The sequence below is a fragment of the Pan paniscus genome, chromosome 2, assembly GCF_029289425.2.
Source record: "Pan paniscus chromosome 2, NHGRI_mPanPan1-v2.0_pri, whole genome shotgun sequence".
NCBI lineage: Eukaryota > Metazoa > Chordata > Mammalia > Primates > Hominidae > Pan > Pan paniscus.
In genome coordinates, this window is record NC_085926.1 from 169,241,237 (window position 1) to 169,256,800 (window position 15,564).

A 15,564-nucleotide genomic window follows, 5' to 3' on the forward strand; every position below is an offset into this window, starting at 1 on the left:
GCCACCAGGCCACATGGGTACCTTAATGTTAGGCATTCCGTATAAATCATTTTGCTAATGGTTTAGAGTATTGCTGTAACAGTTTTGCAGTTGGAAAAGCACAGGCTGTAAGTGGATTCATGGAAGCAACTTGTGGAGGTTATCCAGACTAGTGCTCTACTTAGAATTAAAGGATGTCATATCCAGAAGGAACTCTGGAGACCCTCTGGCCAGACCTCTTCGTTATACATGAAACCAAGGCCCAGAAAAGCTAAATGACTTGCTTAAGCTCACACAGCTAATGAGTCTCAAGGCCAAGACTCAAGGCCAGAAGAGCCATCTGTCCATGTCTGTCTTAAAGCCTTCCCAGCCCTACTTCACCTCAGGTTATTGACCCTGGCCCAGGCCATCAAAAGCAGTCAAGCCTTTGGTAACACTACCTCTCCCTAGAGTACCTACTTAATTCCCCTTCCACATACATCTATTCATCTTTTAAGACTCCACTCAAGAGTCACCTTTATATGAAGCCTTTCCTGGTCTTCCCACAGCCCCCACAGATTTGGCTCTGCTCTGTATACTCTTGCTGTGGTGCATGGAATACAACATTGAAGTGATCTATTCTCATGTCTCTCCACCCAGAGACTTCAAACCCTTGGAGGGCAAGGACCATGCCACATGTTTATCTATAAACCATGCCCTGATGGCAATGCCAGGCAGTTGTTAGATACTTATGAAGGCTGACACTGAATAAATGAACAAAGGTAAACAAAACCCCAAGATAGAGCTAAAAGGGGTAGACTCATCTCCAAAGACAAAGATACCCAAAAGAGCACTTACACTACAGACAGCCTCAGCCCAGCAGCTCTCTATCCTGGCTGTGCATTACAAGCATCTGGGAAGGTCTGAAATAAAACCTTCCCCAGCCCAACATCAGACAAACCAAAATCAAATTTTTAAAGAAAGGCCCAATTATCTATAGTTTTGCAAAATTATCCAGATGATTTCTATAAAAAGTGAAGGCTGCGAACCACTAGTAGCAATAAGAAATCCCACACAGTCCCTGTATCAAGTTTTGGTAGCAACTCTATAGGTTCAACTACCTAGCAGAGCAATCGACCCATCCATATGGCATCTAGCACACAGGCACCCACGAAGGTCTTCCCTCCATGTTCACATGACAACCATCTAATTCATTATACTCAACAGATCATAGCACAAAGTGGCATGATCTTCAGACAAATTAGATGCAAACAACATGGGGATCTATGAGGATGAAAAATTCATCAAGCAAACATATTTCAAAGGCGAATGATTCTCCTACTTATTGGAGAATGGAAGTAAAATTGTTACCTTTAATTCTAGCAAAACTACACTTTAAGAACAGATAATAAAGCCTGAGGATGAAGAAGAGAAATAACAACATAGGAATAAACTTCCCCAGACCCCAAGATAACAGGAATCTGCCACCTCCTATTGTAATAAATGACAATAGCAGTAATCAAACCTTACATGTACATAGGAATTTATATTTAACAAAATACTTTCATAGTCATTAATTGATTTCAACCTCACGATAGCTTCATGGGTTATATCATGAAAACTGTTTCTTTATATTCTAATTTTACAGATGAGAACAACTGAAGTTCCAAATAGATCTATGGCAAGCTCAAAGCTAAGGCAAGTTAAGGGTAGAACCAAAACCATACAACGGGTCCTCAATATCTAAATGAGGTTCTTGCTGCTCCACACCCCTTCACTAATCTCACAATAAAGACTCTCTCCTGAGACCTTATGCTACCTGAAGAAGAAATACTGTTGCTTCTCCTCCAAAACTTGTGAAATATAAAATTATTCAGAAACCATTTTCACCCCACCAAAGTTCCACAGTGCTGCAACTGATTCCTGTTTCCTCTATTAACCTATCTTCTCTTTACACATTATTGAGACATTGGCTTTTTTAAGCACTAAAGACCAAATATAATATCCAAGTGGCAATTATATCACCAAATACAATGTAAGAATTGTATTAGGTTGGCACAAAAGTTACTGCTGTTTTTGCCATTAAAAGTAATACTGGTATTAGGTTGGTGCAAAAGTATTGTCGTTTTTGCCATTACTTTTAATGGCAAAAGCCACAATTATTTTTGCACCATCCTAATATTTAATACAAATAATGCCATTCTAAGCATACATAAAAACCAATAAATCAAATGTAGAATGTGGAGCACAAAGACATGTGTTTCTAACTTCATTCCTCTATGAATGTTTCTTTTAGGTCATAAAATGTTCTATGAAGGCAAGACCATGGGAAGAACTGGCACATGTGTTTGGGAAGAGGAAAAGGTTATTGAGTGCCTACTATGTGTCAGGCACTGAGCTGAACGTTTCCACATATTAATGTTTTATACTTGAGTTTTCATTAACAGCTCTAATCTGTACTATTAATAAAAGATAAAGAAATACAGGCTCACAGGGTAAGTTGATTATCTTCACATGACTGGAACAGAGCAAAACCAGACTAGGAATCCAGCTCAGGCAGTCCTGCTCCAAAGTCCTTTTCATTATACTCTTTCCACTTATAAAAATGCTCAATTACACTCCCAGATACAGTGGAAATGCCAAAGCCTCTAAGCTTTTTCCAAACCCATATCTTGTGCCCATTCAGGTCCCCACTCTGCCTGGACAGCATTAATTCCTAAGTAGTCTACACTCTCACCGTCCCCACTTGCACCTCAATGTTAAGAGTTTTGCCATTCTGTGTGATTTTTAGAGCAGTGGTTTTACCCCCACAGAAGACACAGGAAAAACTGGAGACATTTTCAGCTGTCACAACTTAGGGGTGCTGCTGCTTTGTAGTTGGATGAGGCCAGGGAGGCTTCTATATATCTTGCAATGCACAGTACAGCCCCCACAACAAAGAATTATCCAGCCCCAAATCTCAGGAGTGCTGAGGCTGAGAAACCCTGCCTTACAGTGATAATGTGATTTAATAAATGTTCTTCCTTCCCGATAAAATGAGACCATAACCACCATGAGGAATAACTGAGACAATATACATAAAAACCTCTGGTGCACAGTGAACACTCAGTCCTAATTAGATAATCTGATTACGCACTTCTTAAGAGTAGGAACCTCCTCAGTTAGCTCTGCATTATTCCCATACAAAGCACAGGGCTTTTTTCATGGGCACTCAACAAATGTGAAAGAATGTATTCTTTATGTTAGAAATTCTTGATTAAAAAACAAACGCCACTATTATCTATAAAACACACCATTCTCCCATACTCACTCCTTGCCAAACAATAAGTGAATAGTATAATACATGATTCATTGCAGCAGGCTATGAAAAGCTACAGTGCATCCTGGGTAATGTTATAGAATCACCTCCATAAATAAACTATTAATAAACTTGCTATTGAAATGTTTTATCTTATTTTAACAGAAGGTTAATGAAGAGATCGTGATATACAGATTTGAGAAAATCTCCACCCAACAGGCCGAGATTTTGCTATATAAGGTCAGTTTTGACAATATTGATTCTCAGGTCTTGAGTTAAATTACTCAGCTGTAAACTGTAATCATAAGCATATCAAATAAAAACACTGAAAGTCAAATCTTTGAATAAGCCAAAACAGGTGGGTATCACATCTCAGGGCAAGATCTTTGATTTTTGCTTTTCTCAGTTTATGTAAGTTTGAGTCAGCATGGAAATCCTAAAATAAATGATTACAAAAAGTATAGGATTAGCATTCACTCAAGTGACCTATAACAGGATAACATACAATCATTTTTGCAGTTTCTGGAGGTGCGGTCCCAGGACCTTTAACAACAGAATGAGCATTTACACTTATTAAATGTTCAAAGAGGATACCCCAGACCCACTGAATCAAAATTTCAGAAGTTGGAGCCTGGAAATCTACATTTTAAATCCTTTCCCAAATATTCATTTTACACACTAAAGTTTGAGGACCTCTGCCAGGAGACCAGACCCCAGAAAATTGCTTTGCCTCATTTTGTAAATTTCTAGCATAGTCTTGCTTCTGCAGACTACTGGTAATTCATTAAACATAAGATCCACATCCCCATCCCATTATAAAAAAAAAAAAATAGGTAGAGGATTTTGTTTATTGCTTTTGTGCAAATATATTTTTCTAAAGTACAAAGATTAACATTTTATGAAAATGCTAAAAAAAATTTAAAACTGGGAACAAATATAGAAAGAATTATCAAGGAAAACATAGCTCAATTCTGGGCCCCAGAAGTGTCAACATTTACTGTGTGCCAGACTAGGGATAGTGATGGCCTAGACAGACTAGGTCTCTGACTTAATTTTCCCTTGACTTATGTATTTAAATTGCTAAATACAGACATAAACAAGGAAGTAAGATAATTCAGAGAGTGGCAATACCATAAAAACAATAAAACAGGTTAATGTAATAAAGAAAGTCTATGGCAGAGGGAAGCAGAGGCAGTGGCTAGCTGTAATAGACACAGGGATGAAAAGTGGCTTCCTTGAGAAGGTAACATTTGAGCTGAGACCTGAAGGAGAAGGAGCCAGCCATGAGAGGGCTGGGGGAAAGTGTTCTAAGTAGAGGGAACTATGACTTTAAAGACCCTGAAGTGAGAACAAGGTGCTCATTCTAATATAGAAATTAAATAATATATTCAAAAGGTTTTATGGAATATAAAACTATTTACAAGCATAAAACACGACTTTTAGTGATAGAATAGTTCGTGGGGATAATGAAGGGCCTCAGCTCTATGCCATAAGAATGAATCAAGCAACTGAGGCTACATTGCCTGGACAACAGGAGACGTAAGTATATGTTTGGAGGAAGAACGAAGAAATCTTCTTCAAATATCAAAAGGACTACACAAAAGGACTACATTCTTTTTTTTTTTTTTTTTTTTTTTGAGACAGAGTTTCGCTCTACTTGCCCAGGCTGGAGTGCAATGGTGCGATCTCAGTTCACCGGAACCTCTGCCTCCCTGGTTCAAGTGATTTTCCTGTGTCAGCCTTCTGAGTAGCTGGGATTACAGGCATGTGCCACCACGCCCAGCTAATTTTGTATTTTTAGTAGAGACAGGGTTTCTCCACGTTGGTCAGGCTGGTCTTGAACCCCTGACCTCAGGTGATCTGCCCACCTCAGCCTCCCAAAGTGCTGGGATTACAGGCGTGAGCCACCGCGCCCGGCCCAAAAGGTCTACATTCTTGTGAAAGAATATTTAATTTTAAATTTTAAATAGCTCTAGAGGTATGAAATGGGGTTGAAATGGTAAACATTTTAGGAAGGCAGGATCTCAGCACAATGTGATAACATTCAAAGGAACTGCAGGAAAATGGACTGACAGAAAAGTAATGAGTTCTACATGACTGGAGGTCATGAAGGATGGGCTGAACAGCCAGCTGGCAGAGGAGAACTCAGAATGAGGACTATGAAGACTCTTATAGCATGCTGGAAATATACACACTCACAGCATCTCTCTCTCTTAAGCACAATAGCCACCACGATGGCTTCCCTACTTTGCACTTTACAACCTTAAGAAGTATTGAAAAGAAATATGAGAAATACTGAGGAATCCTTCATATTCCTAATTCACATTATCACCCTGGGATAAAATATGTCTTCATTTCCGTAATAACCAATCTATATTCAAAAGGGCAAATTAGGAGACAGGAAAAACCAACATTTATTTAAAACCTGTGGCTAATTTGTAGTGGTATCTTACCAGTAAACATTAAACAATTATTTCAATTTATTAAAAGAATTACTCTATTTTAACAAAAATGTGTCCAGATTCCATTAGGTTCCCAATAGATGGCATGCCAATAAACAGCCAAGACCTTTAGTAAATGGGTATGTGGCCTTTTGTTGGTTTATTTTTTAATGCAGCCATGAACAGAAGGAGATGGTTTCCTCATTAAAAGTCCTGAGAGTGAATCACTATTCTTTATTATTTACCTATGCTCCTCGGTAAATAAAGCAAAAAACAGACATTGAATCACTACTTGATTACCTGGGACTAAAATGCTAAAGATAAACAAATCTAACCTTGCCCAAAACAGGAAGAAGCTAGAATTGGGAGTAAGACTAGAAGCAACTTTGAAAAACTAAACCTTATTAAATGGCTTTTATATAACATATTTATATTTCTATATCTAGATGTACCTGACTCACATGCAGATACATTTCAAGAGGTGTTCTCTGAATACCTACATATACTTTTTATTTATTATATTAAGTATGTTTCTTTAAAACTACCTGTAAACAAAATTATATTATGACTCTCTTAGGGCAGCTTATAAAAAAGAAACATAATAAATTTTTCCATAAAATAAAGGCTATGTCCATATACTTATTCATAAAATTATACCTGACTTTATGAAAACCAGGAATACCAAAAGAGAGACTTTAAAAATTAAAATCAAAGGCTTAGCATTTGATATGGTTTGGCTGTGTCCCCAACCAAATTTCATCTTGAATTGTAGTTCCCATAATCCCCATGTGTCATGGGAGAGACCAAGTGGAGATAATTGAATCATGGAGGCGGTTTCACCCATCCTGTTCTCATGATAGCGAGTTAGTTCTCATGAGATCTGATGGTTTTATAAGAGGCTTCCCCCTTTACTGGGCACTGATTCTCTCTCCTGCCTCCCTGTGAAGAGGTGGCTTCTGCCATGATTGTAAATTTCCTGAGGCCTCCTCAGCCATGCAGAACTGTGAGTCAGTTAAACCTCTTTCCTTTATAAATTACCCAGTCTCAAGTATTTCTTCATAGCAGCGGGAGAACAGACTAATACAGTATTTAACAGAAAGAAAATACTTATCATATGATTTTATGTATAAGGACCTCCTCCTAGAGCTATAACATTTCTATTTATACCTACAGTATTTTAGAAACATACATATTCCATAAAAGTTGCATAATCTATAGTGCAATCACTTTTTAATGTAATTTACTTAGGCTCACATATCTTTTTGCTCGTATTTTGCTATTTTATTAAACTTTAATCTTTTAGAACTCAGAATGACAGCAGGACTGGATTAGTGGCCTCAGGAAACAAAGGGTCTGTTCATGAGCAGTGCCACCTAACATCATCTGGTTGCCTAGAAACCAAACCCTTAAATAGGTAGGTAGGGAGTTATAATTCTTTAAGTAAATCAACACAAGGCCCCATAGCATTTTTTTTGGTGGGGGGGAGGGGACAGAGTCCCACTCTCTCGCCCAGACTGGAGTGCAGTGGCAAGATATCGGCTCACCACAACCTCTGCCTCCCAGGCTTAAGAGATTCTCCTGCCTCAGCCTCTCGAGTAGCTGAGATTACAGGTGCATGCCACTACCACCTGGCTAATTTTTGTACTTTTAGTAGAGACGGGGTTGCATCATGTTGGCCTGGTTGGTCTTGAAATCTGAGCTCAAATGATGCATCTGCCTTGGCCTCCCAAAGTGCTGGGATTACAGGCGTGAGCCCCCTGCACCTGGCCAGGCCCCGAAGCATTTCTAACTACATTCTCATTTGACTAATACACAGAAAAGCTGTGGTGGCTACAAAACAATGGGGCTGGTAAAAGAGAGGAAATCTCCTGTCCCAAAGTTCACTGCATTCACCATGACCATTCTTTGCAGAATCTCCCTTAAACTTGGAAGGTGCCATAGTACTGTATCAACCACCAAGAGAATGGAATCCTTTAGAATAATAATGTTGACAACCTAGCTGCTAAATATCTTCCCTCTCTAAAAAGATCTGAGACCTCTTGCCATTTGTTTCCTTGCCTTTTTCAAATAACAAGAAATTATGGATAATTCTGGATTTTCCAAATATTCTCATCCTTAATTGAATCTCTTGGTATCTCCTCTTATAAGAGTGCAGAGTTTCACCTCTTGAATTAGTGTACCAAGCTGTGAAATGTCTCCCAAATGTATATCCTATGGGTGGGAAACATAATGAAACGGAAAGGCTCTAAGAAATGGCACCATAAAACCAACAGCATGCTACAGAGTTGCTCCTTCATATTGACAGCAAATCAGAACTAATTTTGTACCTAAGTCAGAGCTTAATTCATTAGTTACTTCACAAGTTCAATCCAGTTTCTCAAAATGCAGTAACAAAATCTTCCAACCTAATTATCTTCATTGAAATTATTTAAAAGCCTTTGCTGAGACACATTTCTTTCTGTGTCAGACAGGATCAACGTCAAGTGAGCAGGTTGGGTAGACTACATTCTGTCTAATGGTAAAAGGTGTACAATTTAGGAAATAATCGTTTCTTGCAAGGGAGAATTTTCCCCTGGACACCAAAGGAAACCTCTCGTAAATAAACATATAAATGTGTATCCACTTAGAATCTCGAGAATACCCTATAAATAATACTTTTGACATTCTGCAGAATTGAAAATATTACAACCTGAATGATTTCTATAATTAATTAACTGAGAGAAGTTTAGGGCTCAGGAGGAATTTTTAAAAATAGAACACAAGATAATTTGTAATGGAAATGCCATCCCATATTGCTGCCACTAGGGAACATGATGGATATTTCCCTAGAAATTATCATGAGGAAACAGTTGGTTTGTTTTGATGGCATTTCAATAGCTCATTCAATAAAACCCCAAAAGTTGTAGTCCAAAAACAGTTCCCTTTCTTTTTTTTTGACAATCAGAAAAGGAATCAACTCACATTTTCAACCAACCATTTTTCGTAGATTATACTTGGGGAAAATACCTTTTAAAAACACTTTTTGAGTGAATTTGTAAGCAGAAATTAGTAAACAGGCAAGCAAGATTTCTTATTCCACAGCTCAATCTCAACTCAAGTTTAACTTTTAATTATTTCCTAAAATTCGTCGCTGCTATTAAGCTTTTGCTTTGTGAGGTAACCCAGTTTTCTTCCAACACTGTTCACTCCACTCGTTTAATTCATGCCCTAGGCCGATAACACATCTACTTTTCCAGCTGTAATAGTTTAATAGCTTAAATTTCTGAAGTAGAGGGTATTCTTTTCTCTTTCAAAAACAAGTTCTGGCAGTGATTAAGTAAAGGAAACTGAACGCTTGAAGAGCTTCAAATATGTGCCATCAGAATTCATGTGTCACATACAAACATAGTAATATATAATGAAGGGAAATACCCAAATCACAGAATCCAGTTTAAGCAACATAACCACAGATATATTTTAAAAGATGGAGAGTCAATCAACAAGTATATTAATTCATTTTAAATTTGTTAGGAGCCATTTATGAGCCAGTATAGACAGCACTGCAATTTGTCATTCATGAACTGAAACCGTACATAAGCCACTCTCAGACTCAATGTATTTACCTTATAAACTTGCCCGTATGTTCCATTTCCAACAAGTTCCACCAATTCAAAGATCCCTGCGGGGTCCTGAAAGAAAATAAACAAACAATAAAAATTCAAAACAATATTCCAGGCATTGCCTTAATCAAAAGCAAATACTTATTTAAATTAAGCAAATAAATAACAACTTTAGCTTCAGGGGCTCTCATGTGTTAACATTTAATACTATCAAAATTTTAAAATTTAAGTCAGCTGCAGCTATGAAATTAGCCAAGTTCTATTTTCTTTCCATTTTACATTTCTATGAAATGTGTTTAAATCAGGCAAAAGGAGATGCTTTTTCAAGTGAAATAATAAAAAAGAAGTAACACATTTCTCACTGTTAAATGGAAAAACACACTTGCAGGAGCTACAGCAAGATAAAGTGAAAGACGCATCATCCTGAGAAGGTTCTAATGTTCCAGGGTATTTCTCTTTGAAATATCCAAGCTGTTCATTGTGTTGAGTGAGCCCTGGTAGCTAAGAAGGGTGTTCGTGCATTGTGGGGCAATCTTACCTATGGTAGTCAACAGTTTCCAAGGGAAAATAGAGTCAACTTAACTACCTCTCTCAGAAAGTTTTTCTTTGGATTCATCTCTTCTGTAATACTGCCTCTACAAAATATACTTTTGAGGATAGCCTCCAGTTCCTGCAGTACCTGCTGAGTAACTGCACGATTTAGAATGCAAACTAAATTGGAGAATTATTCAAGTTCTTACCACCAATCAGTTGTCCACTAACCCCAGGAGTCAGCTAAATGTTACAGTGTTCAATAAATATCCAAAATTACTGCTATTATAACTGAATTACTATCCCAAAAAGTTGAAAAGAAAAATCAAAGCCTATAAAATTCTATTCAGAGGCAGAAATTGACTTTCACCCCTTACTGATTCCTAACTGGACAGAAATTGCTTCTTTAAAGGCATAAATCTAGGAGTCACAAACTTAAATGTCTACAGAGGCCAGGCCAGTAACATAAACAAGTAAAGTGGTCCAGTTGGGGCCTGTGGCAAACTGGGCAACCCAAGCCTCCTTGAGGGAGGTAGGGTATGGTATGGTAGGGTGGGGTGGGGTGGAGTTTACTTAGCTGGAGCCACTTGTTGTCTTGTCAACATATGAGCACAATATTGCCAGGTCTAAAGATTTTTCAAGAGAAACTGAACATTGTATTTAATGTGAGATCTCCTATTTTTTAAGTTTTAGGCATTTAATTTAAAAAACATTCTTAGGAACAAATAAAAATAGTCTGCGCCTTTGGCCTGTCTCTACTGGACACTTACATGAGAGCAATGCCATATATTATTACAATGGGTGGCTAAGAGGTAGGCAGGGAACAGCCTGAACTTCAGATTCAGACAGACCTGGGTTAAATACCAGCTGTGCCTTGACCAGTTGTGTGATCCTAGGAGACCCCGAGAAAGCAACATATTGTCTGGGTCTGCAGGGATGACATCTACCTAGCCATGCTCTTGTGAAGAATAAGTGTGGGCTTTGCACAATGCCTTGCAAGTAGTCGGAAATCTATTAACACCTAATAGTAATCACTTTTAAGCTGAGAAATTCCACACCACCAGCAGGATTTAAATGGGGGAAGGGGAAAATGAGTTTATCTGCTATTCTGGGGAAAGGGAAAAATGAGTTTGATCTGACAAGTCAGGATGCTTTAAAGTCCAGTCTGTGGTAAATCAAACTCAAGAAAAGCCCCTGCGAAGGTGCCTTCAAAGATTCCACACAGAGAACAAATAAAAACAAAAACAAAAAGCAAACAAAGCACCCAACAGATTAAGCACTTAGTCACTGAGAAAGATTGGAGTTAGCACTACATTACCTGCTCTTACAAAGCCAGAAGGGCAAGAAACCACACTCCATGCTCATGTCCTGAAAAATCCAGAAGTCCAGAAGTTCCAGTTATGCCCCACCTGGTCTGGGAGGTGTGGTTCCAGACAGAACCACAAAACCGGAAAACACTCTTAAGGGACTTAGAGCTCTGAGTCGACCAACACCCCATAGTTAGAAGACACCATCAAGGCCACCTGGGAGGCCTCAGGATCGGGAAGAAAAATTTTGTTGGTTAAACTACTAGGCCATTAGAGCAGCAGGTTTTATTACAAATGGAATTAGAAAGAAATGAGGAAAAGAAAAAAAAAGCCCATAAATGGTGGCAGCTGCTGTTTGTTTCTAAGCTGTGCTTCCCAGTAGTTTGTTTGCTTGGTGGTGTTTCTGCAACATATTTGGAGAGAAGTTCTACATTTGCTTGAAATAGCTCAATTGTGTTTTCAACATTCGTTTTTCTTAACTAAAAAAAAAAATAACAGAAAGAGAAGAGATACAGGACAGTGATGAGTGGCTGCCTCAAGGAACCTGGGAATCAAACAGGGATGTGAGATGAGGGCAGGAGCACAAACAGGTGCAGAGCAGGAATCAGCTAAAGGTCACTCGCCTCAGGGTCCCCTCTCAGAGCTGGGGTTAGTAGGTAGGTCTCAGGAAGATCTGGACAGCTGACTTGTGAGGCTCTTTTCTCTCCTTGAATAATCTATTCTTGGGTATATGTCCCAACCAATCAAAACCAAGGAGGCTTAATGCTGAGCCTTTAGTTCAAACTGCTAGGAGAAGGTTTTTGCTGGACACATCCAAGGGCCTCAGAAGCAAAGTTCAGAGGAACTAAAGAGTTCTACTGGCAACTGGCCTTGCATAGGCAACCAAACTGGAAAGAATCATCATATCAGATGGGTTCCCCAGGAATAAACTCTGAGACTCCCTGAGATTTATACTGTGTGAGTTTATTGGGGTATGCCTCAGAATCAACACCTGCCGGGGAGTAAAGGAAGAACTGGACTGAGCCAAAGAAGAGCTGAACTGAAATGTAGTGGTAACAAAAACTTCATCTGATCCATGGAAGTGCTGGAGCTAGGACAGCCCTGGAGAATTATCCTACCTGGAAGCATCAGGCCTTTGCATCCCATCTCCATTGACTAGTCACTGCATGTGGGCTGCCCCCCAATACCCGTCCCAGAGGTAACAATCTTAGGTGAACTGACACTGTTCAGCTGAGGACATTTTTCAGATGAACGTCATCCCTAGCTACCTACACTCCCAGCAGGTGGACAACTGAGTGCCTCAGCAGTGGAGAACTGAGCTCTGTGTGGCATACCACAACATACACTACAAGCACCATGGCTAGAAATAAGAACCAGTCTGGAATCAAAAGAGAAGTCTATAAGCATCTACAGTCTACAGTATCCTGAGAGTAACAAAGCAAAATAGCATAAGAGTCATGGTATTTGCAAGGAGGGGGCTCTTTGAAACCCTAGATATGGAAGTCAGAGGTATTATTCAGTGACACCTCAGTACTGACCCTAGGCTCTCTTCTCTCTTTCCCCCAATCCAAGCGCCTGGAGAGCTGAGTGTTTGTGAATAGTCTTTCACACAGATGCATTTCATCATTAGTTACATCCTTGTAGAATTGTGATACAGCTTGAACAGTATAAGCATTTAGCTGTTTTCTCCACTCTAGAGTACCTCTAAAGTAATTTCCCCAAAAGGTCACCATGAACCTCAATTTCTTACACATAGTGGTCACTTCTCAGTCCTGTCCTAGTTGTCCCTTTTGAGGCATTTATACTCCTGAGCATCACTACTCCTGTTGAAAATATATCCCCTCCACCATCTTCTATCATACCTCTTAGTCTCTCTCACAGATTCTATAATATTTCTTCTGCTCACACCTTCTAGGTACCTTCCCCTAAGGTTCCACCCTTGTCCACCACTCCCCTAATTTTGTTCACTAAGTGTCAATGATCTTATCTCCAAATGTCCACCATATCCATCTACTCCACTCCATTCACACAACAGGCTTCATCATCTTTTTCTGGGACCATTTGCTTTTAGTTAATTCTTTCTTCCTTCTAAGCTATTCTTCATACTGATCTTTCTAAAACAGACATTTCTAATCATGACACTCCATGATTTAAAATAATACAAGATACGGTTCAAACTGAAAGTCAAGGTCATGTCATTCTTAGGCCTGGCCTCGATTTCCAGCCTTGTGTTCCATCATTCTGTGCTATAACCAACACATGTCCCTCATGTCCCTAACATACCACACTCAGCTCTTGGCTCATACTGCCCATCTGCCAAGATTATTCCTTCTGCTTTCTTTATGAGGCAAGCCCATCCTTGAAAGCCCAGCTTGCTGCCTCCTTTCTGAAGCCCTTCTCAAATCAGCGTCACTGCCTCTCTCTCTCTGCAGCCGCAATATGTTGTGCACAGCTCTGTGATAACCATTTTCACATAGTGCTAGCCTCTCTTACATTTCTCTCCCTTGATGAATTACAAATGCCTCAAGAGCAAGCACTGTAACATATTTATCTTGGTATTTCCAGCACTTAGCATGCTGTCCAATACATAACTGCTAGATATAACTATTTACTGAATAAGGTTGATGTCCCACTCCCAATTCTTCAAGACATGTATAGTGCAAATCACAAAAAATGGGATCAGAATGTAGAGCCAAAGGTCTAGCAAACTTACATCATTTCTTTTAAATCTAGACAAGTTGTTTTACCACTGTGCCCTCTATCCTCCTTACCCCAATCCCAAATGGACAAAGCTGTCACATGTAAAAGCCCCTGTAGTATTCCCAGCTTAAAAAAATAAAATCCATAGAGCCTGTTGTAGTAAACTGTGCCTCACGTGCATTGAGAAGACAGGCTGTCAGAATGTGGCCAACAGAATGTGCAGCAAGGAGAGGAAGCTGTACCTAATAATCATGTTACAAAGACAGGAAAGCTAAGAGATAAGAAATCCACTTAATTCTCCCTCTTGTGTTTGCTTAGCTGCTCTTAAAGCCAGGATGAGCAGCATGGAAGAAAGTTACATACACCAAGGAGAAAAGAGCAAATCATTGACATTTACCAAAGTCAAGAATCCCTGTTGGCCACACATGCCTTTATTCAGATCTTAACCTTTGCTGGGAGGCTGAGAAGAGAATTTAATTCTAAGGTAGAGTAGTTTACATTATTTCATAATGAAATATAACTACATATCAAAAGGCAGACTATTCCTTGAAAGAAAATGTAATTTTTCAGCCAGTACTGATAAAAGCAAACTTGGTTAGTCATGACAATAAAAATTACAGTAATAGTGAACATTTCATGAGGACTTATGTGTCAGAAACGATTCTAAGCATTTTTCATGAATAGCTCATTTATCACAGCTTTATCAAGTGGATGCTATCATTATCTTTGTTTTACAGATTAGGAAATGGAGGCACGGAGGGATTAAATGCTTAGTCAGGGTCACACTACTAATGAGCGGCAGAGCCAGGATGTTGACTCAGATGGTCAGACTCCAAACCTTGAGTTCCTAATCACTATATCATAGCTTCATGGAACCATAATCCCCAGCCCTTGGTTTACCACCTGGTAGCTCTCTAACCTTGAGCCAGTTTCAGAACTGCTTTGAACCTCAGTTTCCTCATCTTTAAAATGTGGACAGGATTACCTCCCTTGGGAGATACAATGAGAACTGTGAGTGTCTAGACTAGCTTGGGGCCTGATATGTAATAGGACTTTAATAAATATTCATTTTCTTCCTCCCTTTTCTTTTTCATCTTTGAAAATGAGTTCATGTAATAAACAAAGAATATGCCACAGTAAAATTCAGTCCGCATTTTATAGATTTTCAACTAAAAAAGCCAATAAAACTAATCTGGCCAGTAAAGGAAAACCTATTGCTTTTCAACCAATAATATTACCCACCACATGCTTAGCAAACAGAGTCAGGTATTTATGGACAAAATGTATGTCTCTTTAAAAATTAGTTAGACAATTGAGAAGGCGCATTAAGTTTTGGGGGTTCCTTGGATGTTGAAATAAATACTCTTTCTTTCAGCTGATGAAATTTAGATGGCATTGGCAGGCTCAAGCCCAGCTTCACAGCAGAGAGGAGAGATTTAAGATCTAGGGTTTGATATTCCCTGCCACTAGGTTATGCTTTAACTCCTCCAGGTCCTCTGAATGATACTGGATTTATAAGAACACTAAATAACACCACTGGGCTAAATCCCAAAGATTGAAAAAGGCAAACTTAAGTCTGTAACTAGGATGACTATTTCCTTCACATCATAAAAGATGATACATATTCTTTCCAATGCCTCCCCACTTCTTTGAAAATGAAATTGACACGGATCATGAGCAAATGGCCTACACAGACTCTAGACACCCCTCCTCCAAAACGCCTCTTAAAG

General features: G+C 39.0%; 1 protein-coding gene across 4 annotated transcripts in view; it reads right to left on the bottom strand.

The window, feature by feature from the left end:
* TNIK (TRAF2 and NCK interacting kinase) overlaps window positions 1-15,564 on the bottom strand; it is a 398,535-nt gene that overhangs the window by 298,622 nt on the left and 84,349 nt on the right. For all 4 annotated transcript variants that reach the window (XM_003831928.8, XM_003831929.8, XM_003831931.8 and 1 more), the window contains exon 2: window positions 9,300-9,365. In XM_003831928.8, the coding sequence (XP_003831976.1) occupies window positions 9,300-9,365 (66 nt within the window). The remainder of the gene's footprint in view (window positions 1-9,299; window positions 9,366-15,564) is intronic.